This window comes from Neofelis nebulosa, chromosome 2 (genome assembly GCF_028018385.1).
Source record: "Neofelis nebulosa isolate mNeoNeb1 chromosome 2, mNeoNeb1.pri, whole genome shotgun sequence".
Classification (NCBI taxonomy): domain Eukaryota; kingdom Metazoa; phylum Chordata; class Mammalia; order Carnivora; family Felidae; genus Neofelis; species Neofelis nebulosa.
In genome coordinates, this window is record NC_080783.1 from 47,966,876 (window position 1) to 47,990,614 (window position 23,739).

At 39.8% G+C, this 23,739-nt stretch overlaps 1 protein-coding gene across 1 annotated transcript in view; it reads right to left on the reverse strand.

The window, feature by feature from the left end:
• The window catches only part of ITGAV (integrin subunit alpha V), a 93,075-nt gene extending 69,841 nt beyond the window's left edge, over positions 1 to 23,234 (reverse strand). The window contains exons 1-2 of the mRNA XM_058711908.1: positions 22,922 to 23,234; positions 11,887 to 12,014 (exon numbers count right to left, since the gene is read on the reverse strand). Of these exons, the coding sequence (XP_058567891.1) occupies positions 11,887 to 12,014; positions 22,922 to 23,106 (313 nt within the window). The 5' untranslated portion in view covers positions 23,107 to 23,234. The remainder of the gene's footprint in view (positions 1 to 11,886; positions 12,015 to 22,921) is intronic.
• Between the last annotated feature and the right edge of the window lie 505 nt (positions 23,235 to 23,739).

Below are 23,739 nucleotides of genomic sequence, written 5' to 3' on the forward strand. Positions count from 1 at the left end.
AGTGTAACCAGTATCAAACAACAAAATATATAAAAGGGCACTGTGGTAACAGAATAATGCTCCCATGCCCAAAGATGTCCGTGTCCTAATCCCCAGAACTTTACATATGAACGTGTCCTTGCATGGCAAAAGGGACTTTGCAGATGTGATTAGATTAAGGAACTCGGAAGTGGAAGATTACCCTGGATTATTTTAGCAGGCCCAATGTAATCACAAGAGGAGGCAGAAGAGTCAGTGTCAGATGATGTAGCCTGAGAAAGACCAGATTAGCCACTGCTGGCATTTACGATGGAGGAAGGAACCACAAACCAAGGATGCAGGAGGCCTCTAGAAGCTAGAAAGGTACCAAAACAGATTCTTCCCTAGAGCCTCTAGAAGGAACGCAGCACTGATAAAAACACTGATTTAACGCAAATCCCATTTGGACATCTGACCTCCAGAACTAAAGATAATAATATTGTGCTATTTTAAGCCACCAAGTTTAATGTAAGTTGTTACGACAACAAGAAATCAATTCAGGCATGAAGACAAAATAGAGAAAACAGACCACATCTATCCTGCTACATGAATATTCTTGATGTTGTTTTGCATCTCAATATAATACATTTTAGAATATTTTTACTTCTAAAATATATTAAAGTATACGTTAATTTTTTCTTAAGTCTTAGTTTTCCACATCCCTATTCAGATAAATTAACTGTGTTTTCTACGTTATCAGTCATCTTCATACCCTAAATGACCTTTTGTTTCATTAATTCCACAATGGTTCAAAGTTCATACTATTCTGTCAAATAGGGAAAAATCAGTTTCAGCCATTATGCAGACCTTGGTTAAAACCTACTAATGATGTGCAGTCACTAGATCAAAGGGTTTAAAAAATTCAAGAGGGCAGGGCGCCTGGGCGGCTTAGTTGGTTGAGCATCTGACTCTTGATTTTAGCTCAGACCCAGGGTTGGGGGATGGAGCCCCACATTGATCTTAAAACCTGCTTAAGATTCTCTCTCTCTCTCCCTCTACCCCTCTCCCCCGCTTGTGTTCTGTCTCAAAAAAACAAACAAAAAAATTAGTTTAAAAAAATCCAATTGTACTATTTCAATCACTACACAAGTATGTAAAATATTTGAAAGACACTAGGCTTTCCCTTTTACATTCTAGCTTTGGCTCCGTTTACATATAAAGTCAAGAAAACCAGCAGGAAAAAGAAAAATAAAAAGTCACACAAAAAAATACAACTAGAAATGAAATAAAGGTTATGTTTAAAGTTAACAACAGGGGCGCCTGGGTGGCGCAGTCGGTTAAGCGTCTGACTTCAGCCAGGTCACGATCTCGCGGTCCCTGAGTTCGAGCCCCGCGTCAGGCTCTGGGCTGATGGCTCGGAGCCTGGAGCCTGTTTCCGATTCTGTGTCTCCCTCTCTCTCTGCCCCTCCCCCGTTCATGCTCTGTCTCTCTCTGTTCCAAAAATAAATAAAAAACGTTGAAAAATAAATAAATAAAAATAAAGTTAACAACAACAACAAAAAGATGAGAAGCACAAGTCAATAGCTTGAAAGAAAGTCCTCAACAACATATGTGAGAGCAAAACTTCACAAATCTAAGAAATAAGAAATTTTAGACTGAGGTTTCCTTTTGTTCCTGCAGGCTCTGTAATACATAAATATCATTCAAAAATCAATTAAGCTTGCCACCTTGCACTGAGTTTTCTACTAAATTAAACTTTTAATCACAGAACCCTCCATTTTCCTTTATTGTTTGAAAGGCATATGTATAATATTTTGAAGATATTCAGGGCAATATTCATTATTTCATATAACATAAAATTCTACTGAAAATAATGACTAGTAAAATTGCTGAAAGTGTTATTTTCTAGGTAACGTTCATGTCAAGTGTACTTAGTTGGGCAAGGAACCAAGGTCTACCCACTGAGATCTAGATCTTTTCATTTTTAATACAGTGTTCTACGTGTGTTAGGCTTTACAGTCAATGGATTTGGGTTGACTGCTAGGGTACTTTTTTAAAGTTTTTGTATTTATTTTGAGAGAGAGAGGGAGCGAGGGGGAGGGACAGAGAGCATGGGAGAGAGAGAATCCCAAGCACACTCCACACAGTCAGTGTGGAGCCCAATGCAGTGCTTGAACTCAAGAACCATGAGATCATGACCTGAACCAAAATCAGATGTTTAACTGACTGAGACACCCAAGTGCCCCTAGAGTGCCTTCATTTAGATGTCTCCTCAGCTTACTTCCACTTTCATTTCTCATCATGCCCTCAATGCCCTCACACTACACATAGAAACTTTATACTCACATACAGATTCCACGTATGTGGGTCACACAGAATTACTTTTCATTCATAAATATCTTTTACTAATCTATGCACATACTGTTTCCTCTACTTGGAACCCTCTTCTATACGTAGTGAATTCCATTTCCTTTTTCATTAGCTAGATCATATGTCACCAAGTGACCTGGGAAGCCTTCCTCAAAGGCACCAGGCAGAGTTCGATACTTCCCAGTTATGCCTTCTTTATTTCGGTATAAATGTATTTGTGTCTACCACTCAGAATTCAAATAAAATAAATGTAGATTGGTCTTCCAAAAATATTTTTGAAATCTTCCCTCCTCTCCACCTACCCAAAATCATGCCCTGGAGTAGGAAGGAAAGCACACTAAGCATATTTATCTTTTTGTTTAAGAGCTTCTTTAGTTTCTTTAAGTGCTATGCTGTCTTTAAGACAAAATCCAGACTTCCTTCCTTAGCTACTACTATGTGTCTTAATGTATGTGACCAGCTACAGTGAAATCACCTTCCAACAAATTTATACACTGTCTAAGCATCCAGTTACATCTTTGGTAAACACTGAAAATAAAATTAGCCCATAAATTATTTATCACTCAGTAATAGATATACCATGTATTCTTTAATTTATTTATTTTTTAATTTACATCCAAGTTAGTTTGAATATAGTGCAACAGTGATTTCGGAAGTAGATTCCTTAATGCCCTTTACCCATTTAGCCCCTCCCCCACCCACAACCCCTCCAACCACCCTCTGTTTGCTCTCCATATTTGAGTCTCTTAGATTTTTGTCCCCCTCCCTGTTTTTATATTATTTCTGCTTTCCTTCCCTTATATCCATCTGTTTTGTATCTTAAAGTCCTCATATGAGTGAAGTCATATGATATTTGTCTTTCTCTGACTAATTTCACTTAGAATAATACCCTCTAGTTCCATCCATGTAGTTGTAAATGGCAAGATTTCATTCTTTTGATTGCCGAGTAATATGTACGTACACACACACACACACACACACACACACACACCACATCTTCTTTATCCATTCATCCATTGATGGACATTTGGGCTCTTTCCATACTTTGGCTATTATTGATAGTGCTGCTACAAACATTGGGGTGTATGTGCTCCTTCAAAACAGCATACTGGTATCCCTTAGATAAATACCTAGTAGTGCAATTGCTGGTTTGTAGGGTAGTTCTATTTTTAATTTTTTGAGGAACCTCCATACTGTTTTCCAGAGTGGCTGCACCAGTTTGCATTCCCACCAGCAGTGCAAAAGAGATCCTCTTTCTCCACATCCTCGCCAACATCTGTTGTTGCCTGAGTTGTTACTGTTAGCCATTCTGACAGGTGTGAGATGGTATTGATTTGCATTTCCCTGATGATGAGTGATGTTGAACATTTTTTCATGTGTCAGCTGGCCATTTGGATGTCTTCTTTGGAGAAGTGTCTATTCACGTCTTTTGCCCATTTCTTCACTGGATGATTTGTTTTTTGGGTGTTGAGTTTTGTAAGTTCTTTATAGATTTTGGATACTAACCTTTTATCTGGTATGTCATTTGCAAGTATCTTCTCCCATTCTGTCGGTTGCCTTTTAGTTTTGCTGATTGTTTCCTTCACTGTGTAGAAGCTTTTCATCTTGATGAGATCCCAATAGTACATTTTTGCTTTTGTTTCCTTGCTTCCGAAGAGGTGTTGAGTAAGAAGTTGCTGTGGCCAACGTCAAAGAGGTTTCTGCCTGCTTTCTCCTCAAGGATTTTCATGGCTTCCTGTCTCACGTTTAGGTCTTTCATCCATTTTGAGTTTAGTTTTGTGAAGATACACTATTTATTCTTAAACGATGTTTTCTTTCTATTACCTTATTTTCCAACCAAAAAGAAAAAAAGGCACCCTCTTGCTTCTATACTTTTTCTTCTTTTGAAGGACGCTAAGTTTTGTTTCCTGACACAAGCTTATAATCTATCTTTTCTTAGTTGTGTGAGAGAAGCCAGGCTTTTCCTGACTTTCACAGGCAGGAGACATAGACTCAGGCCTTCAGATACTACCACAAAAGCTTTGAATCTCTAGCAAGTGATGCATAGAGACAGGGATGTGTAAGAAATTATTCTCCTGCTGCTGTTCCATGCTCAGCAACAGTGATTCCAGCAGCAGTAAAACACAGGACCAATGGTTCCTCTGCTAACTTCTGTGGCCCATTTTTTAGAAAACTAGTGAGTTATCAATATCCTTCTAATAACTTCCTGTTCAGCTAAATTTAGCCAAAGTCAATTTTTATTGCTTTTCACAAAGAACCCAAACCTATATGCAAAATACACACACATGCATTCTACCATATATACCTGTATCTATATACCCTACCTCTCCATACACTACTAGCATACAATGGTGAGCAGAAACAAATTTGTTCCCTGCTTTGAAGAGCTTAGTCTAGCCAGGAAAACAAACACATCATAACATAACCAGGAAAAAAAATCAATGTAAATTTTAGCTCAATGAAGAAAAAGAGCTTCAGTTAGGGCACTAAGACTGTCTGTATAGCAGAACCTGATGGAACAGAGGAGGAGGGAAATTGGTAAAGGCTGTTCACAATATACTATTTAACACCAAGCATTTCTAGATCAGCAAAAAGCACCCTATTGTGGAGCTGGCTGAGGTCTGTTCTTTTTACAGGAAGGGCTAAAAGTCACTATTATTTTCTTAAACAGTCCATGAAACAAAGGAGCCTAAAATACTTCATGCAGTTAGTTACCAATGTCAAATGTTGTGGCAAAAATCATCAGGGAGCCTTCTCAAGGCTCAACTGAAGTTTCAGACTCACAAAACTGCCAAAGGCCACACATAGCACCAGTCTATTTAGAGGATATAGGACAGAAGCAGACATCCCTCCCTGATCAGAGTGCTTACGTGACTTTCCCCGTGCAGTAGTGCATACATACGGATATTTAGAGCTCTTCTCTTCGCCTCACTAGGTAACAGCTCACACAGGAAGAAACAAGATATGGTGGGCAGAGAGGACCTACCCCAGCTTCAAAGCTTCATGCCCCAAAGGAATGGTACCTCTTATACTTCACAGCCATTGCTTCACAGCCATTGCTTTCAGAATTCCCACAAAGGACTGCCATTTATAAATCATTGTACTCAGGGAACCCTAGAGCTGCATACAGCATCCCTATCATGTATTTTCAGTCTATTTACAATTTCTCCCAGTCTAAATGCAGTTACTGACCCAGGACCATTTTTAGCATAAGCAATGATATCTAGTCACTTAACCACTCAGGATCCAGTAAAATAGAACAAAAAGACAAGATCAAATTGGCATGCAGATAGGAAAGGGTTTCAGTAACCATTTTCCAACAGCCAACTACTGATAACATTCAATGTCACTATCCCTGTATGTATTAATTCAGTTAGGCTGCATTATGCTGTAATAACAAGCGTCCCTAAAATCCATTAGTTAAAAATAACAAAGAATTATTTTCTACATGTACATCATAGATTAGTAAAGCGTCTATGCTTCACGTCTTCCTCACTCAGTGACCCAGGCTGATGGAGGCTCTATCATTTAAACTATCACTACTTACTATGGCATCTGGTAAGAGGAGAGGAAGAATAACTCCTAATCCTTCTACTCACAATTGATACACTTCTACTCATGTTTAATTGGCTAGAAAAAAGTCACATGGGCATATTTAAATTCAAGGTTTTGCCACAGTTTTAGAAACACGATACTGATGGACAGTCGTGATATCTACCACATCATATAAACCAGATATAATTTAAAAAAATGATTTTATGAATTTTATTTCCAAAGTATTAGAATCAGCATGGAGCCCTTTTAAGCATTAAAGTCTCTTCTGCACCCAGAAACACAATAAAGTAGCAGATAAACTACCTAATTTAAATTCTTCATGATCACCCCAGCAATGTATTACAGAATGTAGAAAGGTAGGTGATTTTCCCAACTAACATTGGAAAAATGACAAAGCTGGACAAGCTTGTCTGACTCCAAGGCCTATTTCCTTTTCAAGACATCACAATGTACAGCAAATACAAAGTCAGTGGAGAAAGAAGAGTCACAGGGCAAACTGTACCACAGCATTAAGAAGGTTAGGAACAATAAGGGGACATGAGAGTTCCAGTCAAAGAGCAGAGACTTTAAAATAAGGAAGGAATGGTCAGTGGAGCAAACTGTAAAAAGTCCAATAAGATGAGGGGTCCAAAGTGTCCACTGAAGCAGGTGGCTACTAACGATTTCAGTTAGAGCCACTGCTGAGTTGCCAGACTGAAGTGACTAAACATGGAAAGTGATGAAGTGGATTCAATTATCCTGGATGTGAAGAGACAGAGAAAGGAAAATGACTGAGAGGAGATAATGTTCAAGGGGAAGCTGTTTTGATTAGTTTTTCAGGTAGAAACAATTTAAACATGTTTGAAAGTCAGGGAAAGGAAAAGTCAGAGGAAGGGAAGGGAACAGAAGGGAGAAAAGAGAAGGAAAGAAAAGAAAAGGAAATGAAAGAAAAGGAAAGGAAAAAAGAAAAAAATAGGGGCGCCCGGGTGGCTAGGTCAGTTACACATCTGATTCTTAGGCTCAGGTCATGATCTCACAGTTCAGGTTCATGAGATTAAGCCCTGCGTTGGGCTCTGTGTTGACAGCAAGGACCCTCCTTGGGATTCTTTCTCTCTCTCTCTCTGTCCCTCCCCAGCTCGTACTTTCTCCCTCATTCTCTCTCTCAAGTAAATATTAAAAAATAAAAAGAGAAAGAGAGAGAGAATGAAAGAAAAAGGGCAAATGCAGAGCAGGGACAGAGAGAAATGAAAGAACAGGCAGTGTCCATGAGAAAGCAGAGGGAGTAAGTGGTAACAATACAAAGCAGCTTGTATTTACTGAGCCACCGCAATGTGCCAGTCCCTGTACTAAGCACATTACATGTCTGAACTCACACACATATTAACTCATTCAGCTGAACACATACCCAGGAGCAAGTCTGATGAGGACAATGCATCGGGCAGCTGGCAGTAACAGACAGTGCAAGTTAAATAGCTGTAAATGCAGAACCAGGGTTTGAGCCCAGGTAGTTCGCCTCCACAAACCACACTAATATGCTCGGCTATTGTCTCCCTTGACATGCGACTGAGATGAGGGAAAGATAGACAGAAAAGCCACTACCTCCCTTGAGATGCTGAAAAAGATAAAAAAGATATTTGTGGTGCAGAGATGTTTATATGTTTGGGCTTGGATGGAATGAGCTCCTCAGGAGAGGTGTAAGGCAAGTTTGGGGGATGCTTAAACGTAAGCATTTCTTCCACAGTCAAGACACAGTCTGACAGTGTCTTTCTAGATACACATTATTCTGACTAGCTTATTGCAATCTATATTATCGTCTTTTCTTCTTAAAAAACAAAACAAAACAAAACCTACTTGGACAAAAATTCTAATTGTAAAAAATGAAGTCTTAATTTATATATTCCTTTTATGAGGGAAGTCTCAGAAGTTATACAACATGATTACAAAAATATCATCAGGAAAAAAGAGAACAGACCAAAAAATACTTATCTATACACCTATAACTAAAACTTTATTTCTTCACTATAGGAAAGGCTCTTATGATCCATTCATTCACTCACCTATTCAATTTGCTGAGCACCAACTTGTACTAGGCACCAGGCATTGCTGTAGGCCCTAGGGCTACAGCAGTGAACAAAACAGATTAAAACACACACACACACACGCAACTGTTCTCATAGAACATACAAACTAATTGAAAGAAGGAGACATTAACTACCTTACATAAATACCTTATGTAGCAATGTGAGTATTCCAGGGAAAAATAAAGCAGAAAAGAGGACAGAGCACAAAGTGGGAAAGGGGCAATTGCAATTTTAAACAAATGGTCAGGGAATGACTGAGAAGATGGTATTTGAGCTATTCTTGAAGGTAGGGGTGGAGGGGGCACCCAATGGACATTTGAGAAAACAATGTTCCAGGCAGAGAGAAGAGCCCAAGCAAGGGTGAGGTGGAAATGTGTCTTTTGTTTATGAGCCACTGCAAAGAGACCCAATGAGGCTGGAAAAGAATGGAGAGGAGAATAGCAGAAGATGAAGTTAAAGATAAAAATAGTGGACTGAAACTCAGGGACCTCTCGGCTACTATAAGACAGATGGTAAGGTATTAGTGGAATCTGAACAGGAGTGTTATAATCGGAATGTTTTAAAAGAATCACTCTGGCTGCTGTAGAGAACAGTCTGGGAGTATCCAGGGCAGAAGTGGGGAAAACAGTGACACATACCAGCTCTCTTCCAACTGCTCCTCCAGGTTTCCTATCCACCCTGCTCTTGGCCCAGGATGTTGACCAGGATGAACTCACGGACTGCCGTGTCCCCTGGCTCCCATGTGGATTCCACCAGTGGGGAGCACACACAGGATCAAAGGGAGGGAAGAGAGTGAGTCAGGGTGGTTTTTTTCCCCTGCTCCTCCCTTCCAGTTACTCTGGACTGGCTACTGCCCTTGGACAAAAGCCACAGCTCCTGTCCTGTGGCTTTCTCCACCTAATCCTCTGAATTCTAGTACCCACTCCCTTCCCGATCTACCTTCAGGCCAAGGGGTCCAATTGTAATGAGACCTTGCACAGTACTCTTTTAAAATAGTTCTTTTACTAAAAGCTCCTCAAACTATTCCAATTTAAGCATACCATCTCTTTCCTGGCAGTACCCTTGCTAACTCAGGAGTCCAGGGCAACAGTGCAGGTGGGAGACAATGGTGGCTTAGACCAGGATGTTAGCAGCAGAATGACAAGAATCAGTTAGATTTTGATTTTCTCATAGATGTAATGTCACGCATAACTCCAGATTTTGGCATAAGCAACTAAAAGGATAGAATGCCATCAACTGAAATTCATTTCTTAAAATCACAAAACAATAGAAAATATAAGTAAATATAGTAAATAGTGGTGCACAAGAAAAGGAATGCTATGGCTTACAAACAAATGCAAAGATGATTAATCTTACCATTAAAGGAATGTAAATTAACATAATCATATAAAATATACATAAATAGATACATAATATGGATAGGATAATTACAACATAAAGTTGACAAAGATAAATGTATGATGATAAATGGTGTTGTCATGGATGTCAGAAAAGGAGGAATTGTAAAATTCTTCCCATTGTAAAATTGGGGGAATGTAAACCTCTGTGAAGAATAATTTGCCACACCTATCAAAACTTCAAATGTACATATTTAAAAATGCTCTGCTAGGACTTTATCCTACACACATACTCACACATTTGCATAAATACATACATGTAAGATTTTTCACTACTGCAGTGTTTATAATTACAAAAGATTAGAAACAATCTAAATGTCCAGCAACAGGAAATACAAGTTAAATAAATTAGGTTATATACACTAAAGAATAAATACCATCAGTATTTTGCAAAGAACAAGATAAACTCTTGCTTATATATACATATGGAAAGGAAAACTCTACAAAAGATTTATATTGTTGGGAGGGGTGGGGAGGAGTCAAGTGCTTAACAGAAATATTGAGTATATTCTTATTTGTGAGTCTTTTAAGGATATACACATATGTGGGAGTAAGAAAATTCTAAAGCGATCAAAGAAATTGTTTAGAACAACTGCCTCTAAGCAGGTTGATGTGAGAGACTCCTTTTTTTCATTGTATACCCTTTTTGGACTGTTTGAAATTTTTTTTTTACCAAGTGCATATATTAATTTGTTAATAAACAGAACAGTATATAAAGCTAAATTTAAAAAAAGCAATAAATAATCTTGTGTTCCATAAAAACCTATGGTGTTGAGTACAGAAATATATCTGAAAAGTACAACCTATCAAAACTAAAGTATGGTTTCATTTTATTATTTTCTTATTTTGTTAGAAGATATAAATGCCCTGACCCGTATTATTTTGAATCACTGGTGTTTCTCCATTTGTAGTCAAATAGAGCCTACTGACATACTGTTGGGGTTTTCCAAATGTCAGCCATATATGGAAAATACAACAGGGCTTAATGTAGATGATTTCAAATGGAAAAAAACAAATATGTGACCTGATTTCTATTAAGAGTTAACTTAATGACAGACACTCATTTTGGCACTGACCAGAATGCCAAATGGAACAGCCTACACCATGATTCCTGTTTCACTAATATTATAATTCCCAGAACTAATATATTTTAGAACTAGCAGGAAACAACAATATGGAAAAAAAATTAGTTGTCTTTAGGCTTATCTTAAAATATTCTCTCAAAGCCAGAAAATCAAAATTGTTAAAAAAATTTTGTAAAACTATTTTACCAAAAGAATGCCACATTATTTCTTTGAAGATTCTCTAAGTTTGCACAAATGTAGACAAATATACCAACACAAATATGTACAGGATTCTATATATTTTATTTCATTGATGTAAATGTAAAACTCAACTTTTTTCTTCCCATCTTCCTCATGCTATTTTTCTCCTTTCCACCACAGTCTTGTCTGACACAGAAATTTGTCCCTATAGAGAAGATTTTAATGTTATCCAAACCATAATGCATAATTTATCCAAGAAATTTTGGGTAAGAATTTTTTTTTTTAAGTCAACCAAATCTACTTGAATACAAAAATTCCTCAACTGGTTTTGGTAGCACCACTCAAGGTTTTAGATTATTTCATGATTAGGGACTTGATGTATAATTGTCAATAAGTCGCACTTCAATTTTGCTGACAAAGAAAAAGACAAAAAGCCTTGTTCCTTCTTCTCAGAAGAGACAGAAAAACACTTTAATATACTTCCCCAGATTTCTGCAAATTCACACAGTTTGAAACTGAAGACATCCAAAGCAGTGAAAATACAATGTATTTTTAAGACTTTTATACATATATGACAAAATTGTAGGAAAAATGTTAAGTCTTTTGTCTTCATGTAACCTTCCTAGGGATCTGAAGTGCTTATATAAATTGTTTTATTAAGTTGTTACATTTAAGCTAAAGTAAGTTCTTTTAAAAATTAAATGATACTAAATAAATATCTAATGGGGGGAATGAAGAGGTTTCGGGACAGCACCCACACCCCTCCCCCATGTGCCATTTTGGCATATGGATTATTTTGAGCTGAAGGCACTTGAGATCCTGTGGACTCAAGAGACTTTTGTCGCTCCCTTAACCACACAGATGAAGCTAAATTGAGTATTTTTCTCAGAATACGGGTTATTAACAGAGACAAACTTTATCTGAGTGACCCATCTGTATGGCAGGGCAAACATCTAATTATCAAACATCTGCTTCTCTTATCATCACTCCATGAAATGCATTCCTTTCCTCTGAAATCCCAGACCCCTAACCCCTTTCTCCTTAGTTCAGGATGACATATTATACCTCATTCTGCCTGTCTTCAGAATTTCCATGTCTATATGGATTCCCCATGCATACATGCACCTATTAATTTTGATTTTCTACTGTTAATCTGTCTCCTGTCAACTTGATTCTTAGCCCAGCTAGAAGGGCCTTTAATGGAGACAGAAATTCTTGCTCCCCAACAGGAGGGAAGGGAAGAGAGGGTAAAGGAAAAGGGGCCACTGTTGCAATATTTACCTGTGGCATCGAATTCGATTGGCTGGCACCCGCGGTGAGAAGACCAGTCACACTTGAGGACTTGCCCTCCTTCCACAATCCCAGGCTGGGTAGTGTTTGCTTTGGGTGCTCCCACCAGAAGAAACATCCTGATAAAATACAAAAGGGAAGATAAGATTTTAAATGGCACAAAGCATAAACAGTAACCTATGATTTAGAAAGAACAATCATTCTCTTGCTATTATACACAATTATTTTTAACCATTCACTGAGGGCATAATCTATCTTCTATATTCATTTGATGCTCTTACATACATACATTATTCAATACAGTTTATCCATGCTAATAACATCTTATAAGGCAACTTCAGAGTGACATGTCATTTAAAAATCTGTGCTGGTCAAACTGTACACTTTAAACATATACAGTTTATTATATATCAACTGCATCTCAAAAAAGCTGTTAAAAATGTGTGCTGGCTAGAATCTGGGACAGATGTTTTGATTTAGGGTTTTTTGGAATGGTGTTTTGTGTGTGGTCTGCCATAGACTTTCTATATCCTGAACGCTAAGCAAAAATGAATAAATAAATAATTCTAAAGCATTGTAATTCTACATACTATCATTTTTTCTTTTTGAAAACATATCTTGTTTTGGAACTACTGTACTTCAGTAATTTTTTTTTAATGACTAATAAATTTATCTTTTCAGAGGATTAATCTAGTCAATCCTGGCCAAAGAATAGGATCGCTATTCAATTTCTTATCAGGATAAAATAAGGAGACAAAATAATACAGAGTCCAGTTTTTAAGCAAAAGAGACCTTTTCATTAGTTTTTTTCTATTCATTCAGAAAAAGAAACAGCTTGAGTGTCTTGTCTACATAGAGCACAGTGCTGGGCACTGGGGACAACACCATGAATAAAACAACCTCGTTTCCTGTTCTCGGTGGTGTTTACATTCCCTTTGGGAAGAAATAGAGAACCTGACCAAGAAAATCAGTCATGCTTACAAATGCTGTGAAGGAAAAACTTCTTTACATAAAGGAAAGTAATCTTGAAGGAATGGAGGGGAAAGACTTACTTTACATAAGGAGAAGTCAAAGGAAGTTTTCTGTAAAGAAGGAAGAGGAAAGACCTCATTTAGATAAAGTAGCAAGGAAACTTATTTTTAAATAAACCGAGATGTACAGGATTAGATGGTCACCAAGGAGTGTTTGTGTGTTGGGGTGGGGGGAGGGGTTGGGGGGGGAAGGCAAGGTGAGAAAGGTGGGATAAGGGTGTGGCATGAAGAAGTAGATGGGAGCACCCCGGGCAGAGGGACAAAGACCCTCAGCAAGAAAAAGATCAGTGTTGGAGAGTTTCAAGAAAAAGGTGTGGCTGAGGCAAAAGAGCAAGCTAAGAGTGACACATGATAAAGGTGGGGAGCTTGGCAAGAACTAAATCAAGCAGGGCCGTTCAACTAATGTAATACTCTTGGATTTTATCATAAGGTCCATGTGAAGCCTTTGCATTTTTTTTAAGCAAAAGAATGACACAATCTAATAGAGAAAACTATATTTGGTGCCTTCTGGGGAAAGGATTAAGGAGGGAGGGGAACAAAATGGAACAAGGAAAGTAAGAGACTTTCAGCAGGGAAGGGAGGAGATAATAGTGACCTAGATTGGGAAGGCGGGTGGAGAAGGAGATGGGTGGGCAGACTTTGGAAATAATCTGGAATAGAATGAACAGGAATAGCTGGTGGCTGTAATATGGGGGAAAGGGAAGATTAAAAAATGTCACCCAGGTTTCATTCTGAAGTGCATGGATGGGACAACAATTTACTGCACAAAAAGAAAAAAGCCTAAAGAGTAAGGAAGCAGAAGGCAGATTAAATATTTACAGGAAAACCAAGAATTCAGTTCTCAATGTTACTCTGAAGTATCTGTTAGACACCAATTGGTAGTCTGGAGCTCTGAGGAGAGTTTTGCCTCAGAGATCATGTATTGAGAATGTCAACTTAGAGTAGATGGGTTCATGCCGGGAAGCTTCAGAAAGAAGAGAGGCAAACAGTGAGCTCTGGGGAGCAACAGCCTTTAGGAGTCAGGTAAAGAAAGAGGATATAGTAAAAGAGAATGAAAAGAAACTGACTGAAGTATAAAAGAAAACAGGATATAGTTATACACAGAAGGCCCTCAATAAATGCTACCACCATTATTATTTCACTTCCTCATTAAACATTTAGTCACTTGTAGCATAGAAAATACTTCACTGCCTTTCCTTTTTTTTAAAGTTATGAACAAAGCTACATTTTAATATGAAATGTGCTCATTTTAACTTTTACTTATCAATTTCAATTTCATTTCTTCCCGGTGGTATCTGCTAAATCATACTTAGACTCGTCAAGAGCTGGCTGCATGACTGACTGGCTGGTTTACAGGAATCCTGCTTTCTGATATTCATCTTAAAACTCCATACTCGGGGCGCCTGGGTGGCTCAGTCAGTTAAGCGTCCGACTTCAGCTCAGGTCACGATCTCGGGGCCGTAAGTTCGAGCCCCGCGTCGGGCTCTGGGCTGATGGCTCAGAGCCTGGAGCCTGCTTCCGATTCTGTCTCTCCCTCTCTCTCTGCCCCTCCCCCGTTCATGCTCTGTCTCTCTCTGTCTCAAAAATAAATAAAAACGTTAAAAAAAAATTAAAAAAAAAAAAAAACCTCCATACTCAATAAAATAAAATAAAAAAAAAAACACTCCATACTCAAAATAAAGGCAAAACTCCCAACCGAACCACACCCTGTTTAATAAAGCTTTATGCAGTCATATTTGGCATCAGTAAAACATCAATGCTGGCTCCTTCTCATCACAACCAACTTAGTTTTCACTCAGCAGGAAAAAAAAAAAGGCTATGAGTAGGAGAGGCCATACCCCCCATGAATAAGAGGGCACTCAACGTCATCTAGACTCCTTTACTGCAGGGGAGCTGGTTAATAGCTAAAATATTTATGTAAATAAATATAATTTTATATTATAAATATAAATAAATATAAAGAATTTTCCATTTCAAAAGGTCAAAAATTTGGCCATACACATCATAAAACTTCCCCTATTCATCTGGATTAAATGTTTTTTTTTTTTAATTTTCTTTCAATGTTTATTTATTTTGAGAGAGAGAGAGAGAGCATGAGCGGGGCAGAGGCAGGAGAGAGGGAATCCCAAGCAGGCTCCACACTGTCAGCACAGAGCCCCATGCGGGGCTCCATCTCATGTGCCCAAACTGTGAGACCATGATCTGAGCTGAAATCAAGTGTCAGACACTTAACCGACTAAGCCACCCAGGTGCCCCTGGATGCAATGAGTTTTGAGTGCGTGATAGGGAAAAGAACATTTCAGACAAGTATACTTTTCAGGGTCTACACCTGAAAAGGCTGGGGTCAAGTCCTGCAATAGTCCTAATAACCATAATACAATCACAGGTATACATATGATTTCAGTGCTGGGTAACAGCCAGGTTCCAGATGAGGACCAAGGAGGTGGTTCTCAGAATTTGCCTAGAAATTTCCAAGAAAAACTCATTTCCTGACCATCACCACATTGCACATTATAGAATCTTTTATAATTATTTTTAATCAAAGCTATTCTTCCTACCTTATAATAAATTGCTTCCTTGAGGGGTACCTGGGTGACTCAGTCGGTTAAGTGTCCGACTTCAACTCAGGTCATGATCTCAGTTAGAGCCCCTCATCCGGCTCTGTGCTGACAGATTGTGTGTCTCCCTCTCTCTCTCTCTGCCCCTCCCCCAGCTCACACACTCCCTGTCTCTCTCTTTCTCTCTGTCTCTCTCTCTTAAAGGTAAATAAATATTAAAAATAATAAAAATAAATAAATTGCTTCCTTGAAAGTAGGAGACTCTAATTTATCTTTGGGCCTGGCACATAACAAGCACTCAAGAAAAGTTTTTTTAATTGACAGGTAGGTAGCAAGTAAATTCAATAGTTACAGGCTTCAATCTTAAGAAAGCCCTATGTAAATAGCCATTTCCACTACCACCAAAAATCATCCTCTATTAAACATCCAATTATTTAAATTACCCTTACAACAATTTCTTTACATACATATTTCTTCTTAATTTTGGATTTCAGACACTTTCTTTACTTGGGCACTATAAGAGAGGGCTGGAAAGTTACCCGCAGAAAGGGGCTTCAGCAAAGACACAAAAAAGGACGTGGTAGGAGGGTTCTGAAAGAAAACTGCACTCCACTGGCAGCACAAAGTTCGCATTCCTTGGATAAGACCATGAACATGGCTGCTGCTTTTCATCCGGCCATTTGCACATTGTAGGCATGAAATGATGGGTAATTAGATGTACTAACATGGGTGTTCGTTAGGTTTTCCTAAGCATACTTTCATGTACAGTCTTGCACATTGGTGAAATGCCACAGAAATGGTAGAATAATATAAAAGGAATGTGTGAGCACTGTTAATTTCTAAATGCTAGGTTAATGGGGGAGAAAAAAAAAGCTGAGGAATAAAAGTACTTTGTCCAAAGTGTCAACATGATATTTACTTTTAAAGAATATTACAGAAAGTTTTTAAAAAAGAAAAATGGGGAGATGGAGAAAGTAAACTGCCTTAGACAAATGTTAAGTCCTAAGAAGGAGCTATATAAAGAGAAATTAAATATTTATAGAGAATAAAAAGTAAAGGATGATAAAAGATGATATTTGAGAAAATTAAGGAATATAAAAGCAACACAGACAGAAAACAAAAACAAAAACCGACAGAAAACAGAAAACAAAAGCCCCGTTGATGTATTAGGAAGATGAATTTTTTTTTTTTTTTTTATTTTTTATTTTTTATTTTTGGGACAGAGAGAGACAGAGCATGAACAGGGGAGGTGCAGAGAGAGGGAGACACAGAATCGGAAACAGGCTCCAGGCTCCGAGCCATCAGCCCAGAGCCTGACGCGGGGCTCAAACTCACGGACCGCGAGATTGTGACCTGGCTGAAGTCGGACGCTTAACCGACTGCGCCACCCAGGCGCCCCAGGAAGATGAATTTTACATCACGTATTTTTTTACTAGAATAACAAAATAGCCTGCTAATGAAATGCTTTATAAGAATTAAGTAATTATTGAAGTTCATCTAAGAATGTCTAACTAATGTCTGTAACAGCTTAATTAGGGTAAGAGAAGTGACAGAGCTGAAAAAATTTGGCAATATAAACAGCACTGTCTAATAAGTAGTTTGATACTATAGGTTACAATTACCCGATATAAATCAACTGAGAAAGTCACTTGTTCAATATTTGAGCCTCAGCTTCCTGTGTAACAATGCCCACTGTGATTACTTCTAAAAAGATTTCTGAATGTGGACAGTAGACAAAAACAAACTTAGAAAATCTGAAGGCATCATAAAAATATAAGATGATGGCCCCAGAATTAATTAATAAACTATTCTCTCTAATAAAGTAGAAAAAAGCTATTTTCAAAAATGCTTTCCTTTCCTCAGTTTCCTCAAAGGATCATTAATTAACTTAAATGCAAGACCTCAAGAGGAAAAAAAAGGAAGAAGGGTACAAAGTAGGGGACTTGCAACACTTCCTGACAAGAGTGGGGAGCTGGGGAAGACACTTGGGGTTAGCTGGAGCTGACAGAGATTTCGCTGATTAGCAGTGAAAATCTGAAGCTGAGCAACTCCGTTTCACATGCCTGCCGCCTTCTGCTGGCAGACTCCATCTCCTCCCAAAAGTTTACCCAAGAACAGAATCAGGATCCTTATCCTCACTATTCTGGTCAAATGACTCAAGACATGTCCATCATTATGGTTTACATACACGGGCAGACTATTAATCAACATCATGCCACAAGAAATTCTGAAAGATAAAGAGCAGAGTGTGTTGGTGGGGGAGGAGGGGTAGAAGAAAAAGGGAGTGAGGAGAAAGTGCAGGAGAAGGGGGGTGGGGGAAGACAGGATGGAAAACAAAAAAGGGGGAGGAGAGGTACAGGAGGAGTGGGGAGGAGAAAAAAAAGAATAGATGGGGAGGGAGAAGGAAGAGGAAGCGAGAGGGTGACAAGAGGATCAGAGAAACCAACCAGGAGGATGCCTTTCGGATGCACTTCCTATCCAAAGTGGACTTTAAGGGCAGTTGCTTCAGGGAATGTGACCTTCACTACCAAGGAGAGGCAACCAGCCAAACAATGACAAGTACATTTTTTAAACCCTCCAAATGAACTAAGTTATTTGGCTGTTTCAGCACTGACTTCTCCAAGATAAAGCATGTCTAATATATCTGGCTGACTCCGGGCTGACCAGTGAATGAGCCTTCATCAAAAGCAACTTTCGAAAAATTACCACACCCGTATATAGAAAAAAATGTGTATAAAATAGCATGAATGTTTTTTCAGAGAGGTAATTCCAGTCTCAGATTTACTTTTCATTTAAAAAAAAGTGCTGCAGGGTCAATATTTATATGACATGAAACAAGCACAGTAACTGTAAATTCTAGACATTTTCTCTTTTCTTTTATAATGTCCTATAAACCCCGGGGGGCTTAATCAGGAGTAATCAACACAGAGCTTGCCTTTTAAATTATAAGGGTAGAGTCTATATATGTATATTATTTATGACAAGAATAAACAACCAATATAGCCAGAGCCACACAAAGTTCACAAAAATGAGCTGGCATCACTATGAGAAGGGTTATGAACATGGTTACAACGCTGAGGTGAGAAACTGTGCATCAACATTGAAAAGTACATGCAAGTTGTGTCAGGAAAAGGGGCTTCATCCAGGTTAAGCAGTCTGGACTTTCTCTCTGGCCATGGACGTACTGTTGAGGAAATTTTAGTAGAGCACCAGATCAAAAAGATGCTTCACAAAGATAAAACTATTAGAAACATGTAAGATCTAAGAGCCAAAGGATGGGAGAGGGATGAGGATCTGAGTGCCACAGACCACCCTTCTGACTAAGCTGAAATCAAGGAAGCTGAAGTCAGGTGCAGAGCAGAGATGAATGCAAGAAATATTAACAAGGAAGAATTTCTAGGACCTTCTGTCTGGTGACTAATCACTGACTAATATTAGGGGACTACAGTAGTAGAGACAAAGAAAAATAGAAAATGAGAGGGAGGAATATGAAATTATTTCCAGGGCAACAGAGAAAATGATGGCACCATTATTAGAAACAAAGGTGCAACTGACATCACCACTTGGTGAAAATGAGTGGAGGTAAGATGGGCTGGTCAAGGAGGAGAGATCCACAGGCTGTGGGATTATGAAGTTGAAGCTCTATTTTTAAATCCAAGATGCTGCCAGGGCAGCAGTTTTATTTTAAAAGTTTTCCAGGTGCTGCAAACAGGAAGTCAGAATTGAGAACTACTGAATGTGCTGTAGGACCTTCTGCGACCAAGGCAAACTCACCCACACCTCTTCCTTGGGGTCACAGGAACATGAAGCAATTGTAAACAAGGCTTCATTAGTATTTAATGGGTGAGGGGGGGGGGGCAAGAATTCCAATCCAGTGTTGCTCATTATAGCATTATGTAAAAATAAATATATATGTAAAATGAGAACTGTATACCTTATATTTGAAGAATAAATAAGAAAATTGTCCAGTTACTTTCTTCTTAAAAATTTAAAATTTGTGGGACACCTAGGTGGCTCAGTTGGTTATGCGTCTGACTTCAGCTCAGGTCATGATCTCAGGGTCCATGGGTTTGAGCTCCACATGAGGCTCTCTGCTGTCAGTGAACAGCCACCTTCAGATCCTCTGTCTCCCTCTCTCTGGTCCTCCCCCACTAGCACTTTCTCTCAAAAATAAGTAAACTTAAAAATTTTTTTTTTTTAAATTTGAATCCTAAAATTAAATGGACTTTAATTTCATACCTTGTCTTTTGATCCCAACTTGCTCCTGACCTGACACCAATCCACTCTAACAAAGACTGAAAACCTTTCTGGCCTCAGTGTCCTCATCTGTAGCAATGAGTTTATCTGCTTCCCTATTTCCCCTGGTGCTTTGTGCTATAGAGTGAATTGAGATACCATAAGTAAAAGTGCTTTGTGAGTTATAAAATAGGCTAATCAACACAAGGTATCATTATCCTAATTAAACCTAAGGTGCAATTTTCAATTTCTCCAATTATTCCCCCAAGAAAAATGTGACTTTACTTCATGGCCTGTATATGATCTTTAAATTTTATGTAAGTTTGGCAATATAGTCACTGTAAATTAATGTATATAGGGGAAAAAATGCAGAATGCTGACTTATTATTTTTCACAATTTTAAATCACAATTTTTGTGACCTTTCACTTTAAACCTAGGACTCATGATTGAAGGGATTTCTTGAGGAGTCACCTTAATATTTTTAGTATTATTTATTATTATTTAGTATTTAGTATATTATTTAGTATTATTTATTATTACATAATAAATATAATATTATTTAGTAATATTTTTAGTATCCTTAGTATTTTTCCTTTTCTTTAATAGTGACTCATTAGTTTTCACAACAATATGAAAATTAACTCAGTAACAATTTTTTATAACAACAAAAATGAAACATAAAATAATTCTACAGCTTGCTGGGAGTATTTAGATACCAAAAGAAACTGAAGCAATGGAAAGAGACTTCATTACTGTTGCTTCCTCATTGATCGAGGGATTCTTCTTTTAGGAGAAAGGAGTCTTTAATAAACACTTTGTTATTTGTGGATTTTTTTTTTATTTTAGAAGTTTATAATCACACCAAATAACAACAACAATAAGTGCAGCTGTTAATATAAATCACATCCTCATGTTCCTTGGATCCAATGCTTGTTAAATTTAAAAGTATCTTTTACAAAATTAAGCATAATTTTACACTAAGCTTTGTTAAATCTGAAAAGCTAAGAAGAAGCCTTTGTTTGTATGTGTTGTTTTTTTTTTTTTAATCTGAAAATTGATGTCTGTTTACGGTAGACTACACCTAGAACTCACTAGTCTATCAGTAACAAAGTCACTGATGAAGATTTCAAAATATTATACGGAATCAAAGCAAGTTCAATTTTACCTTACCATTGAAGGCCCACATGAGAGGTCATGCAACCTGTGTATTCATAATATATTCAATAACTACAATGATTAGTCAAAGATTAGCCATCCAGGCTGGCAATCAAAGATGGTAAACCTCTCATGACAACAGTTCGATATTACTGCATTTTCCATAGTAACAACACTTAAAGTTTATCATCTTGTCATTATCTTTACACTGCTAAACTCAGAGGGTTTCAACTTATACCATTTACAAAACATTCCATCAGCTCTGAAGTATTTAAGCGCTAACTCTTGCTAATTTAAGTACCTACTCTTGTCAAAAGACAATATATTTTCTCAAAACTACTAGAATTTCAGGGGCGCCTGGGTGGCGCAGTCGGTTAAGCTTCCGACTTCAGCCAGGTCATGATCTCGCAGTCTGTGAGTTCGAGCCCCGCGTCAGGCTCTGGGCTGATGGCTCGGAGCCTGGAGCCTGTTTCCAATTCTGTGTGTCTCCCTCTCTCTCTGCCCCTTCCCCGTTCATGCTCTGTCTCTCTCTGTCCCAAAAATAAATTTAAAAAACGTTGAAAAAAAAATTAAAAAAAAAAACTACTAGAATTTCTGCACTAATTAAAGCTAAAAGAGCACCTCTGATGACAACTAAAATCTGTACTATCAAGGCATACCCTTGAAGCTATCTGGAAACAAAAGAACTTTCAAATAACAGATAAGGCTGGCAGAATGATTAAATCAAATGAGGAGGGAGTAAATGTTGCCCAAACTTAGTGATCATTTTTTTATCATTTTGGAAAATCTGTGCTTAGGTCTGGATAGATAGAAAGCGCTGAAACAGAAGACAACAAACAAAACTGAGTTCGCCACATAAAACAATGCCTAGTTTCCACTAATTGCTTCCATACTATTTACTGCTGCAAGGTCGTCACCTTTGATGAATCAACACTCAGACAATCATCAACACCTTTGATGATCAACGCTCAGACAGTATGAATAAATCATTGAAAAATATTTAGATCACCCTCAAATTAGGCACACACGAGTTGGAAAAATGGTCCTATCAAAGTACTGGCCATCAAAATTATTCCCCTTCTACCGCCTCAAAAATAGTACCTTCAATACAGAAAAAAGAGAAGGGAAAAAATGTTAGAATTTCCAAGAGCCCTAAGAATAGTCTTCCTTCTTGAAAACAGGACTTAAACGTCAGAAGGCATCCAGTGAACACCTATCAAATCAGCATTTCTAACGCTAGTATGGGGGTGAGGTGGTGAGAACGATGATGTCAGGTTCGGTCAAGTCAGAGACAACTTTGAATCCAATAGTGACATTAACTCTGTTACAAATCCTGACGGCCTTTGCAACGCGAAAACGTTAGCAGTTTGAAAACATAACTGAATTCTTAAATACTGCAGTATTCAAATGACCCGCAGTGAATGAAAAGTCAGCAAACACCCTTGTTCTTTGTGAACAATGACCTAAATAATGAATCACTATAAAAAGAACACATGATACATTCAGTTCGTCCGTTCGCCCTCAAATGTGCAAAGGTCTGACAGTATCAGAGATAAGACACAATGAGTTTACTACGACGGTATGGTCATTTTAGTCATCAGAATGTCTGGAAAAGGAGCGAACGAGAAACGGAATCAGCTCGCGAGGCGGAAAGTGTGGGGGAGGGCTTTTTAAGTCTGCGAAGCAGGCTACGGGGAAGGCGAACTGGTACCGGAGAAAAAAGAAGTTCGGGAATGAGCCTGACCTAGCCCGAGACGCTAGCAGGGGCGGCGCGGAGTCCGGCGGGACCAGCCTTTGTTGCTTTCCCACTTGCCCCGAATTTGAAGCGCACGTCTGCTTCAAAGCTGTCCGTCCGGGGAGAGGCGAAGGGGGCACTGAGAGGAGGCGGTGGGTGCCGCGGAGGTTCGCCTCCCCAGACCGTCCATCCGCCCAGAACCTAAACCCCCGGTGGGGGTGGGGGGACGGACAGTCTCCCCCGGGGAACGCAGGGTGGGCGCGCGCGGTGGGGGAGGGGGCTGACTCCCCTTCCAAGTGCGGCCACTTACGAAGACGCGCTGGGCACGAAGAAATCCACCGCGAAGCCGAAGTAACTTCCTTCGGGGCCGGAGTACTCGGCAGGACTGTCCACGTCGAGGTTGAAAGCGCCGCAAAGAGGCAGCAGGAATCCGGGAAGAAGGAGCAGGAGGCGGCGCGGGCGAAGGCGCAGCCGCCGCCGCGGCGGCGAAGCCATCGCCGGAGCGCGCGCGGGGCGCCGAGGCCGGAGCCGCGGCCACCCCTCCCGGAGCGCACGGTGCCCGCGGCCCGCCGCCGCCTGCACGCGCCGAAACTGGCCGGCCGCTCGCTTCGCGGCGAGTCCCCGACAGCGCCCGGGGAGGCGGGAGGGCTGAGCCACCGAGCGGCCGCCCGGGAAGTGGGGCGCAGGGCGCGCGGGGCGGGGACAGCGGCGCCGGCGGCCCCCGACCTCCCTCCCGCTCGGCCGCCCCGCGCCTGGGCTCCCGCTCGGGACTGCGCGGGTGAGCGCCGCACCCCCCGCCTGAGTGCTGCCGCGGGCGGTGGAAGGAGGTAGAGAAGGGGGAGGAGCCGGCCCGGGAGGCCTGGCAGCGGCGCTGGAGGAAGTGAAGGAGGAGGAGAGCCGTCCTCCGACTGGAGAGAGCCGGGTGCACTTCCGTGCGCGCGGTCGCCTCCCGTCCCGAGAGCGAGGTGCCAATGCCGAAGCCCCAGTCCCTCAGAGCCCCGGGCCGCGGCAGCGCTGTTGGACGAGGGCCTCGGACCCAGCTCCAGGGGGACAGTGGTGCACGTAGGGATGGCCAAGGGTCCCAACCCGCCAGCGTCCAGGGGCACCCCACGCTCCCGGGTCCCGCCG